General features: G+C 39.8%; 2 protein-coding genes across 3 annotated transcripts in view; one reads left to right on the top strand and one right to left on the bottom strand.

Annotated features, from left to right (window-relative positions):
- URB1 (URB1 ribosome biogenesis homolog) overlaps positions 1-6,532 on the top strand; it is a 47,514-nt gene extending 40,982 nt beyond the window's left edge. The window contains exons 38-39 of one of the 2 annotated variants that reach the window (XM_072398164.1): positions 3,418-4,026; positions 5,143-6,532. In XM_072398164.1, coding sequence (XP_072254265.1) covers positions 3,418-4,026; positions 5,143-5,363 — 830 coding nt within the window. In that variant the 3' untranslated portion in view covers positions 5,364-6,532. Of the gene's footprint in view, positions 1-1,896; positions 2,019-3,417; positions 4,027-5,142 lie in introns of those variants that run through there. The other variant, XM_072398169.1, reaches the window with a different exon arrangement.
- MRAP (melanocortin 2 receptor accessory protein) lies at positions 5,984-17,529 on the bottom strand. Its single transcript, XM_072398176.1, has 3 exons — positions 17,250-17,529; positions 11,747-11,846; positions 5,984-7,731 (listed from the first exon to the last, which is right to left on the bottom strand). Exons 1-3 carry the CDS (start codon positions 17,353-17,355, stop codon positions 7,647-7,649), a joined length of 291 nt encoding a protein of 96 aa, XP_072254277.1. The 5' UTR covers positions 17,356-17,529; the 3' UTR covers positions 5,984-7,646.
- Positions 17,530-17,978: the final 449 nt, after the last annotated feature.

The raw sequence follows: 17,978 nt of genomic DNA, 5'->3' as shown, positions 1-17,978 counted from the left end.
ATGTTCCACTGTGCAGAAGAAAATAAATAATATTGTCTCATGGTAAAAATGAAACTTGCCTGTTTACAGACTGCCCACACTTATGGCAGTCTCTCCCGACTGTACACTGTTCAGCCATGCAGCGACTCCTCTTCAGGCTCCGTCTTCCTCCTTAGCGATTCTCCACAATCCTCGGTCTGCAGATTGTCGGTGAACTTGTCACTGACAGGTGCTGCATGCACTTATCGCTGCAGACCGGGTCTATCCTCCTTACTTAAAGCGTACCTAAACTCCGATTTTTTTACTTTACATAAAAGGGTAGACAACCCATTTGATTAAAAAAAAAAATGTTGTCTGTGTTTTTTTTTTTTTTTTCAAAACCCCATTTTGTGCAGTACCCCCGCACCTAGCCCCCCCCCCACTTCATTCATGATCGCCTAGGCGCAGAGCCTCCCAGGATACGTACATCATGGATCCTGGAGGCTCTTGGCTGCTTCTTCTGCACATGGGTTGGCAAGTTTTTTTCCCAATCTGCGTCACCCAATGGACAGACTGATCTGCGGGATTGAAGGTGTGATTTTTAGTTTTGGGTTTACTTACTCTTTAACAAATAATTCAATTAGTGACCCAGTTGCAGGAACAGAACCTGTTCCTTAAGCCCAGAGTTTACCCTATTACTCTTGTGGGTTATACATAGCTAGAAGTAAAAATGATAATACGAAAAAATTTAGTTGACCTACATTGGCCCTCATTTATTAAAGTTCTCCAAGGCAGCAGATATTTCACTTTCATCACTGAAGCTGGGTAATCCAGCAAACCTAGATTTCCTAAAAATCATTAGCTTTTTGTTAGCAAATGTTTTTAATACTGGACCAGATCCATTCCAGGTTTGCTGTATCACCCAGCCTCACTGATGAAAGTGTATTCGCTCCAGCCTTGGAGAACTTTAATAAATCAGGGTTATTGTGTAATATTGTTTGTACAGCTTGATATCCAAACTAGATACCTTCCATAAAATATGATCCTCATTAATAAATGTGTTTTTTAAATGGAAACAGTAAAAGTACCTGAATATGACTTGTAGTCTTTGGCAATCTGTTCAACAAAAAAAAGCCGCAGAATAGGCCAAGTTGGGCTGCATTGTAGTGGCATAGTTATGCTTGCCAACCTTCTTCTACCACTTATTTGGAGGCAGGGGTAGGAACAAGACCTGTAAATGTCACTAAAGTGCAGAAAGCAATAAAAATCAGGTCTCTTCCCCTGATTAAATAGTTACATTCAGCAATTAGTTTTTTCTTCATTTTAACAAACCACTATAAAGGGTTTGTTAGGATCTCATCATGGGTAATTCATCAATGGCCCTGGAGAACTTGGTGAGGCCTTGAATGGTTGCCAATCATGAAATAGAACAAGGCTGGAAGTGAGGAGTTTTATTTTTCCATTATATAAGATATAATTATGTCCTAGTACTCTGCATTTAGATGGTTTAGTGATAAAAGAAGGGACATGTGCTGTGAACAGGATGTGGAGTGACAGTGAAGATTCTTTCTGAATTGATTTATTCAGCAATTAGGGGGAAAAAAACTTTTAAATGTGTTTCTTCATGTTCTACTGAAGTGCCATAAATAATGAGCTAAAAAAAGACTGGCTCTATTTTCAGTAAACCCGTCATGGATTCTTTCACTGCTGGAGACAGTTTTACATTTCACTGAATTTTCATGGATTTCACACTACTAATTGCATTTTTTTGGATTTATTCTTGTAACATAAATGCTCACATTGTAATATTCGTTTCAGAGACAATTTTCCTTTAATATATTCTAATAAAAGAGAACCTGTCACTTTGCCCATTCATCCCTTTGACAGTGCCTGCTGATATTTTTACTCAACCATTTGTGCTCCTTTGCTGCCTTACAGCTCCATCTGAATCCACAGTCTGTTACGCTAATGGAACAGAGGTTTGGGGGTATTCAGAAACAAGTCCCAAGAGTCTAAGCAGCCAATTGCTGTCATGAGTGAGGCTTTTGACATCCACCTAGGTAAACTCAGAAACTAAAGCTTACCCAGGGTGTGTTCCTGCAGTGTGGATGGGTGAAAGAGTAAAGGATTACACCTACAGCAAAAAAAGATAAAAAGAAAACCCACACAACCCTATCCAAAACTGAAAAGAATATGTTTTGGCGTCAAGCTTGGTTCACACAGATTCTTTTTCAAGATTTATAAGCAGTGCTTACCAAGCCATTGACAACCTACCAAACACTGTCCTACCACCACAACCATGCTTTGTCATTAAAACAAATAGGAGCATTCATGGAAGCATTTAATTAGGTTGTGTGTTTGTAGATCACCATGTTGTAGTCTTTTTTCAGATGCGCTTGTAGTCTTAGGCAGCCAGTTGCAAAGTGCAAATGTCTGATTATCAATCGCTATAGACAAGAAACAAACTTCTTCTTCCACACACGACCCAGGCTGCCTATGATGGGTGCACAACTACACAATGGCACCAAATAGTCAATAATTCATAAAGAGCCAGCACACCACAGTTCAGCCAAATAGAGTTCCTCTGGTTATCATATTATACCAGGATGATGTAAAAACACACAAGTTTTCTTTCTCAGGATATTCGGATAGATTGAGGCTGTATGTCTTGAGAAAGGAAACTTTCTTGCTTCTGAAGAGTTGCATTGGTGTTCTATGAATAATTCAGTAAACTCATAATTTGTTTGCTGCTATGGACAAACAGCTAATTAGTTGTATGCTGCACCACTTTACAGATGTAAATTGGGGCTTAGATAAACTTGACATTTTTGTGTGTATGACATGTACGGACATTGGGATGTGGAAGCATTCAGTGTTGCAATCATGACTTACAATGTAGCCTGCTTAAGTACCACGATATTTGGGTATCATGGGAGTTGTGGGTAGTCATGTGCTTTTTTTTGTATGCTTTTTGTGGGTGCCATTTTGATTGGCTGTTTTTTTTTTCTATTGGAATAAAGGGGCAGCACGGTGGCTCACTCTGCCCTTGCAGCGCTAGGTCCCAGGTTCCAATCTCGACCAGGACACTATCCGCATGGAGTTTGCAGGTTCTCCTTGTGTCTTTGTGGGTTTCCTCCCACATCCCAAAAAAAAACATGCAGTTAGGTTAATTAGCTACCCCCAAAATTGACCTTAGACTAAAGACATATGACTATGGTAGGCACCTTAGATTGTGAGCTCATTTGAGGGACAGTTAGTGACATGACTCTCCACTTTGTAAAGTTCTGCGTAATGCGATGGCGCTATATAAATGTTGTGTAATAATAATAAAGCTTTTTTAGAACATGAGTGCTCAGAAATCAGGTGATGGCAGAGACAGTATGCCAGTCCTGTAAACTAAAGAAAAAACGGTGTTGATTGATTAGCTCCAAATAATTCTATCATTTATTCTATTTTCAGGTATTATTAAGGAGAAATTCAGACAGCCTGTGCCCAGGCATTTAAGGAAAAAAACTGTAGCTGCACTACAGGAAGTCACAGAACAGCAGCACACGTCCCATCTAGAGGAGTCCAGGAATCATGTGAAATCTATATTAATGCACTGGAAACCCATAATATTCAACATTCCCATCACCCCTTCCCAAGAAACCGGAGATGACCCAGATCAAGCGAAAGAGCCCCCTACAGAGAAAGATGAGCAAGAAAAGAGGACAAATAGCAGTGCTTTAGTGTGTGCGACCGCCTGTTTGGTGGCCAAGTGGATAATAAAAGTTGAAGGTGAAGCAGCACTAAGCACACATGATCTCTACAACTCTCTGAAGTGGCTGAAGAGCTGCATTGTACCCCATTCTCAGGTAGTGCAGGATCTGCTCAGAGACGGTGTATGGAAAAGTACCCTCTACAAACTATACTATAGAATCTGCAGTGACCCTGATTCTGGCCTAGAACTGCTGAATTTAGCTAACCAGGTCATGATGGACTTCTCTGAGGCTCAAAATGTGAGTGGTGACACTTACCAAGCTGTGAAGGGTCTTCTGTTTGCAGACCATACAAATGACTCACATAAAGGTAAGTTGATGGGATGCATTTGCCTTAAAGTGCTGGCTCACTAGGAAGATTTCTGCTCCTTCGCATGCTATTTATGTCAGCTGTTCTCAAAGTGTGTTTTATTTATCACTGATGGTGCATGCAATCCCTGTGGGTGGGCACACTGTTATATGAATTAACACGCAAGCCCCGATATAAAGAATCTTCTATACTTCCTTAAATTGGGCTGTAAAGCTGCTTGTAAGGAAACCTGTGCTTGTTGGCAAGCATGGACTACTAATCTTGATCTATATTTGCAAATGTTTGTGTAGCTGTTATACTGATCCAGGGGCTAAAGTACTTTTCAGTCTCTGATCAAGAACAAATACAGTGCTCGGTGCTCTGTCTTCATAATCTTCCCTCATCTGTGACTCAAAATATTTAAGCCATAGACAGTACCTGGCATTTGATATCAGTGTTAAAGTACTGACACTTTGATACATCACACAATTTGTGAAAACTGGTAGGGAACCTACAAGGGGGTGTATTTAAGAATTCTTTTCTAGCATTACAAACAGGTAAGTAAAAAAGCATTCCCAAACTACCTGACTTAAGAAATGCTGTGAACAAGTTCTCTGCAGCAATTCTGTATGAAAACAGAAACCCTGAGAAGGTTTCTGTTCACCGTTTATGCTTGTGATTTGGTAATTTGGTTTCACATTTGGTATTGTACATTTGGGGTGCACCAGATATTTGCATATGATTGAACAGAAGAAATCACAAATGATTGAAGGCCTTATTAATGACACACACTGAGACTTCAAATATGTTAATTAAAGTTATAAATAAACCAAATAAAGCTAAAGCATGCTTTTTGTCTTTCTCAAATTTCAACTTCCCTGCATTGTAAGGGTTAACTGCCCATTTAGGTCTATAGGGCATGTACATGGCTTTGCCTTCCTAGTATTTGGTGCTGATCCTCTGGATTGTGGGTGGCCCCTCAGCATCTCTTCTTACAATGCCAGATTGTAAGATTGGAAATTTGTAGCTTTAACTGATAGATATTCTTAGCAAGGTTGATGTGTATTTACTGTTGTTGTCTAGTACAAGACTTTACATCTGCTTTAATATTCTGATATCTCGTTATTTTTTCTACAGCTGCCGCCAATTTCTTGGCATCTCTCTACATCAGCGATATGTGGCTGGGTGCAAAATCACCTGTTATGTTTAATAGTTATATAGAAATGGTTTGTGAAGGAGCTGACATGAACACTTTACGTCTGAAGCAAAAGACCCCCAAGAAGAAGAAAAAGAAAGAGGACCAAGATGCCATAGTGTCCCTGTGTAGAGACATTTCTTCTGCTCTTTCTCGGGGTTGATGTCTGTTGTCTTCCGTCCCTAATTGCAGACCTCATTTACTGTAAACCTCAGATGTTTACTCAGAATCCCAAGCCCTGAACCCTGTGTGGCCCTGTGGGCTTGTGGTAAGGGATCCTGGGCTGGACTTGTGTTCTTCCTTTTACCTTTGTTCAGAAACACAATATGCAAATATGAGATATACGTGATACGGACAATCTCTTCTGATTAGTTATGTATATTGCACTAGGCTCACGGGCAACTAAGTTCCGACAGTGATGAAGTTACAAAAGACATTAAAGAACAAGTTGATGCCACTATTTGATGGCCTTCAAAGCAACTTATGCAGCTACAGTAACAGATATTCTGTATAGTGTTAGGTATATTTTATAACTTAAAGCATGGACATTGGATTGTAATACCTTCTGTTATCTAACCAGCAAATAGATATTTTTATAAATCTATGGTTACTTTTTATATTAAGGTTTTATACTTGCATGTTTATTGCATAAAGGCAGATGTTAATGTGCAGAAGCAGAGCTCCACTCTTCATACACATAGGTTGTCATTGCCAAAAAGTCATAAAACATTTTGTTTTTAAGTAAATGTTAAAACTGAACTCCAGAAATTTATAAAAACAAAATACTTTGCAATACTATGTTTAATATTATAAACAACAGGAAAATGTTTAAATAAGCAATGCATACATAGACATTTATGATGGGTAACTTTTTTTTACATCACTTTGCCTCATTATTTTTATAAAATTTAGGCAGAGCCTGTTAACAATATAGCAGTAAGGCTAGGAATCCATTTTAGAAAGTACAGGCTAGATCTGCACCAAAATCCTTAGGATGGAAGTAGGGAAATAGGGCAAAAAAAAGTTTACTAAAATCTGTGAAATATCTTCAGATCTTCTGGTGGGAATGTTGTTTTTCAGTTTTCATGGAGCAGCTTGAAACCAAATAAAATAACATGTATTAATCCAATTTTCAGATTACATTAGGTGGTCCAAGTTTCAGATCCATTGCTCTGTATAATGTACTTTGGTACTTAATAGAAAAGATTGGGAACTGGAACACCTAAGCTATAATTTAGAAGAAACTGTTCACTGCGCGGATTGTTATGAGGGGCGTGTGAAGGCTAAGCAATAGTTGAAAGGTGATGCCAATAAACAGAATTCAGAAGTCAATGTGTTTTTGTAAATGTGTTTACTTTTCTCTACTTCGCATTAGTCCATGCTGGGCAAAGCAACTTGTTCCTTTTTAAAATGGACTCAGGCAAATGTTTATAGATATCTTGCAATAGCATGCCGTTCTGCTCAACCGCAAGGAATGAGAAAACATCTTTGTAAACTAACTGTGATTTGCAGCTTCCGTACGGGCTGAATACTCTCTACCTTCATAAGACGGTGTTATGTGGCAGATCACCGGGTACTGGAGTTTTCTCTGGGTTTTTGTCTTTACTCCCAGTGGTTGAACCGAACAGCAGGTAAGACAGGAAAGTGCTCCAACTGCGGCCGCCATCATTGTGAACCCAATGTTGAAAAAGCTGTTCTTTACCCCCTAAAGTAAAAAGACCTAAGTGTGCCAACTTTTCCCAATGAACTATGTAATGCCAGAGCAGGAAAGGCTGCAGACCCCGAGTAAACCTGATTCTTCAAACTGCTTGAATAAACTTTTGGATCACTTTTAAGAAGTTCTGTGTTCAGAAAAAGAAAAAATGCTTTCTACTGTTGCACAGAAAGGCCTGTCGCTGAATATTTCTTATCCATGTTGCACAGAACCTGATTTCTGGGAGTGCTAGAATACATGTAGGCTTGTGATGGCTGAGGCTGCTGGAGATGAGAACAGTTTTTCATGGGTTTAAGCAAAATGTATTTCAAAATATTTAGAACATTTTTTCTTTTTTTTTTTTTTTTGAGCATGACAAGTTCATCTAGGATTGAAGCTTACCTTTTACACCTCATGGAACTCCAGAATACTACTGGGAAAGCAAACCGTTATTCCTTACTGCTTTCGGCAGGGCACTCAGCTCACTTTGCACACAGCACCGATCTCCCTTGATGTTTTACCATGACGTTATTAGACACAAATACAATGAAGGTCACACGCATTACAGAACACTATGTAATGTGTTCATGCATCGTACTGTTGATATAAAACACAACAAATCATTGGTAATCCTGGCTGACCATGTAAAACAACCTTGTATTGGAAGACCGCTAGGTGATATCCATTGGAATCAACAATTGAATGAAGCTGGAACTTTGCTTATTAGCTTAGAATGTTTTATTGGGAGTGTTTTTATGGATTATACATTAATTTTGCAGCTTTATCTTCTGCGTCCTCCAGGTGCTCATTTGGGCTTTGCAAATGATTTCTTCTTGATCTGCATTAACAGCAAAAATGTCAGTGTTACATATAACAGGAACCAACAACCAATTACATACTTTCCCCAAGCTTTTTGAGGCCAGTATGAATGGGTTGCAATAGACGATTGCAAATAGACATTAGGATGCTTCTGAGACCATTCAAAGTTTATTTTCAGTGGATTTGGCCAGCTATTGATTTGCATTTGGCCAGGTTGAAACTAGTTCTGCATTCCCATAGACTTACAGTATATAAGGAAGGAAGCATTTTTGAATCGAACAATCGCCAATTTACACATTATCTACATACGTCTTTCTAAATTGTACAAACTTTATCAGATGTGTCTCATATCACAGTGATGTTGCCTGTACAACCTGACAGGTGCACATTACTATTGCCCACGGATATGGGTTCCGTTATAGTGGGTTCCCTAAAACAACTTTTAGGTATGCCTCAAGGAAAGGGCATCATATTATCATATCACTATTTATTTTACTCCTTTAGTTAATTTTTTGGATATATTTAGTACAAATGGGGTCAGTTTACAAACCTCCAATCTTTACAAAGAAAATTGTTGTCGGCAAAGCCTAGTGAAGTTTGAGTCTGTCAAGCTAAAATATCTGCCTTAACTAAAAGTGCCGTATCTGTAAAAGAAAATGTGAATTGTCCATGCTATGTCCAACGTAAACAGAATTTTGTCCTACAACAGAATTTCCATTCTGTGAGGTTCCCATAATAAATGATGTACCTCTGCCGGTCCCTTCCGGTAAAATGTAAAATAGGCAGATTTACAGTTTTTCTTCATCTAGCAGACCTAAGTCTATGTGAACAAGAATGTACCAATTCAACAATGGCTGCTAGTAACTGATGGGAGGACCTTTTCTGTAAGTTTGTGGGGGGCTTCAAATCATCTCAGGGTGGGGATTCCCAAGGATTATGTCTAGAGATATATATTCAGGCCATAAATATTGCAGTTTTGCAGGATTTCCCAGATCCTATTTACATTTGGCTTTATTTACTTTGTGATTTACTATGAGCAAGTTAATTATAAATCTGTGAGGATACAGCAGGACGACACCTGATTAAGGCCGGGTCTACATGGACATTTTTAAAAACGCATGTAAACATTCCTTTTGCGTTTATATGTGTTTTTATGCACTTTTTTTAGCGTTTTAGAGCTTGCCTTTAAAATGCTGGAAAACCCCTATGCCTTGTTTTTTTGCATTTTTTTGCGTTTTTAGCTACTTTTGCATACTAAGTGCTCAAAACCACGGGAAAACATCCAATCCAAATCAATAGATGCGTTTACATGCCTTTTCCCGTGTTTTTGGCTGTTTTCTAGCGTTAACCCAGTGTTTTCATTTTTTAAACATTGCAAACATTGCTTAACATAAATGTCATAAACCTGCCCCATAGAAATGTCCTGGTGTAAATTATCCTATTGTAATGCATGGGGATTTCAAACAAGGGCTTTAAAGGCCTCAGGTTAAACGCTGGGGAAACAGTCCATGTAGACTAAGCCTAAATGAGCTTTAGCCACTAATTTGTGTCTTTAGTGTTTGGTAGTGGAGACTGTCGATGTCCCCTGTTCTCTTCTAGCAGTATAATGACAGGGTAGATCATTAGTCCCAAAAGTAGACATTGGGGAATTTGTATATGCTTATGAAAATACTGACCACCAGATATGACACTAGCTAGCCTGAGAGAGGGAGCAGAGTGACAAACTGACTGGAGATAACAAATAAAGGAGCATGTGGCAGGAGCCCCAGGTAGGGAAGAATGGTGACTTGATGATGAGAATGTAGGGGTAAAGGTGGGGTTAAAACGCTGACAAATGAAATATGTGTAAGGGAGCGGGGTGACATGTTAACATTTGGTCTGAGTAAGGGAGAAGTTGACTTGCTGACGGGAGGTCTGAGTGGAGGAGCACGTTGATGTGCTGACGGGAGGTCTGAGTGGAGGAGCACGTTGATGTGCTGACGGGGGGTCTGAGTGGAGGAGCACGTTGATGTGCTGACGGGGGGTCTGAGTGGAGGAGCACGTTGATGTGCTGACGGGGGGTCTGAGTGGAGTAGCACGTTGATGTGCTGACAAGAGGTCTGAGTGGAGAAGCAGACTATTGTGCTGACGGGAGGGTTAGAGTAAGGGAGCAAAGTGTTGTACTTACAGGTAGGCCCGACTGAGGAAGTAGGGTGATGTGCTGAAAGGGGAGAGTTATTTTTGACTTTTGATGAACTTTAATGAATAACCCACCTTTGGCATCAGACACTTATTGGTTTAGCTGCTCCTACAGCCTTGTGCTGACATGCTTTCTACCTGGAGATATTTCTGTCTGGGGAATGTTGACTAATATGAGATACTCCTAATATGCTTCATAACCTAGCCTTGGTCGGCTACAGGTGCACTTGACCTTCCAACCTTCAGTTATCATCTTTGGGCTTCTTTATCATCTCCACAGATTTGTAGAGGAAGAGAAGCAATCCCTGTATGAACAAAAGACCGTCAATACAGCCCCTAAAAATAGTCATCCCTCACCAGAATGGCAGCATGTATGAACAGATATAGTACAGCCTGATCCTGTTAGACCCACAGATTATACTCTGTGTTGGTTGGATTTCTCAGTATCTGCTGTCTGTGTACAGCCAATAAATCATCATAATGAGTTCTAAATAAAGTTCCTTGATTGAAAATAGCAATATTCCAAATAGACTGACAGCCACAGTGTCATTTATACTTGCTTATCTCCAGCTGTCTGTATATTATTGATCTGCATGAAAAATAGTTTAAAGGCTGTGAGATTAAAGGAATCATCTTGATTCTATTTGCAGCGTATTTTTAGGTCTTTTTTGTTAGGATTGATGTCAAATGATGCAATCTGCAAAGTACCATTATGATGCTAATCTATATTGTGTCCTAAAGGTAGCGTCCAGACTTTTTTTTTAACATTTTGACATACGTGTAAAAGAGATCAGCTTAATGTCACAGTTTTTTTTCTTTTATTCCAAAAGTCTGAAGTTAGTGAATAAAAGCCAACCCAATATAGAGGCTGGAAGCCCCCTCCCTCTTTATCAGGGCCTAAACAGACTTTGTTGGACTTAATACATTCTGAAATTATTGGCTCCTTTATATCAAAATACATTGTCTTTGTCTTTGGAATTCTGCAAAAATAATAACTCCTAACGCTTACCAGAAGCATGTACATGTCTCCTATAAAGATATAAAAAAAACTTTCACAGTCTATACCAGCCTTTCTCAACCTTTTAAACAAAGAAAAAAAAACTTTCAGGTCTTTAGGGATCCCCTTTCTATTACTATACCACTATTCAATTACTATATCCACAGCTCACAGAACATTAGCCTGGTGGTTAGTGGGATAATTGTCATCTAAAAAAATAGCCAAAAAGATAATTGGGATCTGTGGTAACTGACTTGAATGGCATAAATTGCTCATGAAACCCCAAGCAACATCCAGAGAAACCTTGGGGTTCCACGACAACTCGGTTGAGAAACTCTAAACTATACAATAGCTGACCTGAAGGAAAATTTCAGTATCAGCTATGTTGGATACATCCCTGTACACTACATCTGGTTTGAAGTTACATACATCCTGGAGCAAATCTGCTTTGCTTTTTATTTCAGGAATAATGTATGCAAACGTTGCCACAAACCTCATTAAGGGTTGGGGATCGAATTATTCCATGCTGACCATCGGTAGCATTAATGAGCTATTGTCAAACAGAGCAATGGAAAGCCACGCACTACCGTAGTGGACATGTGCCATGCCAAAATTATCAACAATAAATCTGGCTGCTGCAAGCCCCTGTTTTTTTTTAGAAAAGGGTGCTAGGTTATCCAGTCCTTAAAATGTTGGCTCTTATGTGCTGACCAGGTGCAAAGCATAAAGGTTGTTTTTTTAGGAGAGGAACCTACAAGGTGTTAAACAATATGTATGTAAATCCCAGCCCAGTTCTTTTCCCTCCCAGTTGTTGCCAAAACTAAGAAGATGAAAAATAAAGCACTGTGTGCCAACTTACTTAGGTCGAGGAAGGTCCGTCCTTGATATGTAGAGCAAACAGAGGAAAAGGAACACAGCAAAAGCAGCAAGGCCAACCCAGACCGCAATAACAATGGAATCTGCAAAAAGATGAAACACATGGAAATGAGTGGTTAGTTTTAACTTTCTTTCTTGATTCCAGAACCAACTCAGTCACTCCATGGTTCTAAAACTTGGCATAAACTACAAAAGGAAAAAAATATGGATCTCCTTTGTGGATTTTAAGTGTGTTCAGAATGCAGAATGACGCTTTCCAATGTGGCCACTGATTCCAAAGTAGTGGAGAACGTTTTCATCACCCATTGCCCGGCCTGCGATAGCCTTCCAACCCAATGGCAGCTTTCAGAAGATAGTTATCATCTAAATCTTTTCCACCAGTCCACATTCCAGCACCGCTGCCATCTTCCTTATCTTTTTCGGGATGACAAAACTCCCGCGCAAGAGCAAAGAGAAGCTGGGATTGTGCAACTAAGCTTTGATTTCAGAAACCTGCAGCAATCAGACATGTAAAGTCGCATACACGTGCAATAATAGTCGTTGGTAAGGATCTTTCACAATGCTTTCCAACGACTAGCACTGCACGATGCATGAACGAGAGCACCGTTCTGCTCTATGCAGAGGGGAGGGACCCTGCTGCGCGCTCTCCCCCTTCTCTTGCATTAGGATCGTTAGTCGTACATCGTTCTTGGATCCGCCAGGACGGGTGTTCGGACGATGGATGACTGGCGCTGTACACATGCCAGATTCTCACCCGATAACGGCCCTGAGCCGTTTATCAGGCGAGAACTGTTGGACGTGTGTACGTAGCTTAAGATGCATTATTGCTGAAGGGACATCATCTGTCACTTTTAGCAACAATGACTCTCCTGAAATGGAATTCAATTTCAAAGTGGTATCTGTAAACCCAAACAGTGAACTACTTCTGGATCTGTTAAATATGAAAATTAACACATTTTGTTACCTGCATTTACTTGATCCTCTTGATAACCTTTATGTCAGTATTGTATCTTGGCATGTTATGACGGCTTCTTTAAAACACCTTGTTGTCTCACTCTTTTTATGGAGAACTATTTTATTTACAAATAAGTTTTAGAAATACAATTACTTTAAGCTGATGTATTATGCATTAAATGGATCAAGGGGTTAATGAATCAATTATTCTTGACCTGTGGTCAAAAAAGGGCTTCTGGTTGGAAAAGAGTGTCAGTACATAAAACTTGGTCAACTATACTCAAGGCAAAGTATATATATACTTAAAAACAAACAACACAATCTCTAAGCAATAGATAAGATTTATAGTTTCAAACAAATTTCACTTAAGCAGTAATTTTGTAATTTTCTGTAATTTTTTTAAGCGAAATCTCTAGCTAGAAAAGGGTGAAACCAGAGGACAGAACTGTATTCTAGTGGAAACATGCCAAGTTCCTGGCACTTGGGTTTCAACTTGGCTATTCCTGGGAAAAAACCCCAAATAAAAAATATTTATTATTAAATATTTACATAGAATTATCATATTATCCACCACTTTACTAAGTTCACAGTCAGTGAAGGCCAGTTTTGGATGAAGCCAATTAACCTACTTGGAATTTTTGAAGAAACCCACACAAACACGTGAAGAACATGTAAACTCTATATGGATAGCGATTTAAGCCTGGAACTGCTGCAAAATCAGAGTGCTAATTACCAAGCCATTATATTTATTTGACTTGATATTTTATAATTACTGCTTGTATAGGCTTATGTAGTTTGCATTATATATACTGTACCTGTTTTATATTGTTTTTGGGCTGTCCCATACAATTACATGGTGTATAATACTAGTCATACCCTGTTTTCGTTGCTGATATATATAATCTGTAATGATATATTCCTGCTCTTATATTTTAAGCCCTTTCTAACTATATAATTCTAGTTTTACTAATTTGTGCAATCATATTTTGTATGTAATTATGGTTTTGGTAATAATCATGTATACTGAATTTGTAATCGTGTTACTATATATATAGATGGGAATTGGTCTGCATTTTAACTTAATGTTCCTTCAATCTGTTTAATTTAGTTGTGAATGTGATGTAGATATCACTGGTATAATTAGCAGTTGCTGATTTGAAATGACTTTGCCTAATTATGTCAGCACAACCAGGACTCTTTGCTTGGTTGGTTCTGGTAAAACACAGAGAGCGTGACTGAGTAGTTTTGTAAAGTTTTTTTTATTGTGCTCAGAGTCCAAAGGTTGCATTGTATCCTGAGCGTAGTTTTATATGGTTTAACCAGAGTCAGCTGGCTGTATACACGTGTATAGAACCATTCAGCTCAATAAACTCATCAGATTTGGCTATTGGTGAGAGCCCGGCAAAGCTGGAACTTCCCTGTACATGCCAAGTCCCTATTTAAAGGCCTAGCTTATATAAAACCCATATTCCATGCAACGGCTGTAGAGTTGGTCTGTATCTGACAATTTCTTATATGTCGTGGGAAAAACATTCATAAGATCTTGGTAACTGAGGTCCCTGAATTCAAATTCGGGAAATGTATGCAAGAAGCAAATATGGCCGCCCCTATGTGACAAACTGCCTGGTCTCTACCTAACATTTCAAAGGACTGCCCTTAGCTTTGTCACTTTGGCATTGTTTCAAAAGGTTTATGCAAAATCACAACACTTATTTCCATCCAGAGTTGCATTCATTTTTTGCCAAGATCTTGATAATGATGATGGGAAAGTCAGACCGATGTGTAAAGTCTTCTCCAGCACATGCCAAAGATTCCCAATGGGGTAAAGGTCTGGGGTAAGGTGGTGGCCATTCCATGTGTGAACATGATGTCTCATTCTCCCTGAACCACTCTTTTACAATTTTAGTGCAATTTGAGTTCTCGGGGATGAACTCCATTGACAGTAAAATATACTTAGGTGGTGGAGCTACTAGTTTTTGGGCACATAACGTTGCTCAACCTAGACATGACTAACTGAACCACCCCAGATATTAACACTGCCCCCACAGGTACCCCAGATCATAGCACTGGCCCCATTGACACCCCAGATCATAAAACTGCCACCAAGAACACCTCAGATCATATTACTGCCCCACAGGTACCCCAGATCATACCACTGCCCCCACAGACACCCCAGATCATAACACTGCCACCACAGGTACTCCAGATCATAACACAGCCCTCACAGACACCCCAGATCATACCATTGCCCCACAGACACCCCAGATCATAACACTGCCCCCACAGGTAACCCAGATCTAATAACATTGCCCCACAGACACCCCAGATCATAACACTGCCCCCACAGGTACCCCAGATCATACCACTGCCCCCACAGACACCCCAGATCATAACACTGCCTCCACAGACACCCCAGATCATAACACTGCCACCACAGGTACCCCAGATCATAACACAGCCCTCACAGACACCCCAGATCATACCACTGCCCCACAGACACCCCAGATCATAACACTGCCCCCACAGACACCCCAGATTATAATACTGTCCACATTGACACCCCAGATCATAACACTGCCCCCACAGACACCCCAGATCATAACACTGCCCCCACAGGTACCCCAGATCATAAAACTGCCCCCACAGACACCCCAGATCATAACACTACCCCCACAGGTATCCCAGATCATGCCACTGCCCTACAGACTCCCCAGATCATAACACTGCCCATAAAGGTTGGGGAGTAGTTTTTGGGCCTGGCAGTGTACAATATAAGGTTATGTGCCTGAAGCTGCTCTGATTAGTGTCAGGGAGGTTTTTTGTTAGGGAACTAAAATTTGACTACAAATTTGTGATCAGGCATGGTCAGGCGATGTCCATTCTGCAATAAGTGTTCTGAACTGCACCATGCCAGCTTCCAGGATACCCTGCAATCCCGGCCTGTGCAGGTGCTGGGACTGAATGAAAGCGCCTGGGAATTACATCATTCCAGTTCAGGCAGACATAATGGCTGAAGATCAGAATGTGGAAGAGAAATAAGAAGATGGTGGAGTCCGAGATAGAATGGGGCAGGTGGGTGTCCATTAGGTGCAGTTCAGCTTTAAGAAGGTTGTAGAACTTTGTGATTTTAATTTGTTTAAAGGCCTAGAGGTGAAGCTGTCAGCCCTAGACCTCCAGGTAATGGAACATTTCTTGGAGTTGTAATTTTTATTGATTCCTAATAGTACTGCAAATTTGAAAGAAATTCCTAAGGTACTTTGATAAAAAATGTGAGGAACAGATTTAAGACCAAATAGAAGAGACAAAAGATACTAGGATGAAAAAGAAATTGGAACCAAAGAAGGAAAGTAGGGTTTGGGATCAAATAAAAGAGGGAATGAGGAACCGAATGAGGGATAAAGGAAATGTAGGCAGAATAATGGACAGAGGAAATTGAAACCAAATGAGGAAAAGAGGATTTTGGAACTAAATGATATGGTGATGGGATTTGGAACAGAATGTAAGATTGAGGGAATTGGGACAAACAAAGCAAAGAGATTTAAAGAAGAAAAAAGGGATCTAGGTCCTAATAAGGGACATTGAGAGTGAATGAGCAATTGAGGCAATGGGAACCAAATTAGAGATGAAGGGAACTGGGCCAGAATGAGGGTCAAAGGGAATAGGGATCAAAAAAGAAAAGAAGGGTTTGGAATCCAATAAAAGGGATTTGGGACTGAATGAGGAGCGGAGCGAATGGAGTACTGAATGAGGGATAAAGGAAATGTAGAGGGAATAATAACAGAGAAACTTGGGACCAAATGAGGAACAGAGTTTTTTGATACTAAATTATAAATGATGGGACTTGGAAACGAATGAAAGATGGAGAATTCTGACCAACAGAACAAACCAGGATTAAAGGAAGGGATTTGGGTCGTAATAGGGGACAGAGGGATTTGAGAATAAATGAGGAATGGAGGGAATGGGAACCAAATGAAAGATGGAGGGGAATGGGACTGACTGAATGAAGGAATTAGGATCAATAGAGGGAATTACTCTAGGTTTTGGGGTAAAGTGAAAGACAGAGTGAATGCGGAGTAAGTGATGGAGGGATTTGGGACTGATTCGGGAATTTAGAGTAAATAAAACACAATTGGAATTGGGAACAAGTGAACACAAGGGTTTGGAGCTAAATGATATTTGCTGGGACTTGGAACTGAATGAGGGATGGAATTTATTGAGATTAAATGAGGGACGCCGATAATTGGGACCTACTAAGGAACAGAATTAGGGATTAAAGGAGGGATAGAGGGATTTGGGTCAGAATAAGGAATGGGGGAAATTTGAAAGTTTGAATGAGGAACTGAGGGAATCCGAATGGAATGAGGGGAAGAGGGAATGGGAGTTTAGAGATTTGAGACCAAATGAGATATGACTTGGATGAAGGAAACTGGAATCAAATAAGGGTAAGAGACAACTGAGGGATACTGGGACCATATGAGGGTCTTTTGAAAATTAGGGACTGCTAAATAATAGTCATATAAACTATTACTTACATTTGTTGGCCTTTAGTTCGCTTTCATCAAAGGTGACAGGATCCACATAGTCGTAATATTCATACATCACTGTATAGGCATCAGTTCTATTCTCTAAGTTCTCCATTTTGCCCCACAGCTCACAATATGGGCCAGTTGTGCCCAGTGAATGTTCCTGGTCCACCGTCAGTTCACGCACTGGCTGAATGTTGTTTTTATGTGAGTTTACTTTTAGCGCTGAGCCCTTGCTTGCTTTTGACCAGTTATTTACTTTCTTCCCCCCTCCCTTCACTGCACAGATATAAATCTAAGATAAACACAGACAATGGGTCAGTGCTATAGAGGAAATCTGAGTACCCTCTGATTTCCTCTATAGCACTGACCCAGAGATCTAATGAGAATATATCAGGGCACAAACACTAACATATGAAAGAATAGGAAATATGGACAGATGTGTCTTCATACATGATCATTTATTCAAAACCAGAGGAAGTACAGCTAGATTCCTTAAAGCAACAAGTCCCTAAATCATAATATTAATAAAAAGAGTTCTCTGGCATTTAAGATGATAATTCATTTTTCACACATTGGGCCTGATTTAATAAAGCTCTCCAAGACTGGAGAAGATTATCACGGGAGAACTAGTGTAATGCAACAAACCTGGAATGGATCTGATCCAGGACTGAAAACATTTGCCAAAAAATAGCAAATGATTTTAAAAAATTTGTTGCAGATTTGTTGGATCACCCA

This window comes from Pyxicephalus adspersus, chromosome 1 (assembly GCF_032062135.1).
Source record: "Pyxicephalus adspersus chromosome 1, UCB_Pads_2.0, whole genome shotgun sequence".
Lineage (NCBI taxonomy): Eukaryota > Metazoa > Chordata > Amphibia > Anura > Pyxicephalidae > Pyxicephalus > Pyxicephalus adspersus.
Note: the sequence above shows the minus strand (reverse complement) of the source record. Positions and strands in the feature narration are given on the sequence as shown.

What these genes read in the sequence shown, in the direction of transcription:
- MRAP (XM_072398176.1), bottom strand. Translation starts at nt 17,355, where the DNA reads ATGGAGAACTTAGAGAATAGAACTGATGCCTATACAGTGATGTATGAA. An exon ending in CGAACTAAAGGCCAACAAAT is followed by an intron (nt 11,847 to 17,249) that starts GTAAGTAATAGT and finishes ATCTTTTTGCAG; the next exon opens with ATTCCATTGTTATTGCGGTC. An exon ending in ACGGACCTTCCTCGACCTAA is followed by an intron (nt 7,732 to 11,746) that starts GTAAGTTGGCAC and finishes CTGTTAATGCAG; the next exon opens with ATCAAGAAGAAATCATTTGC.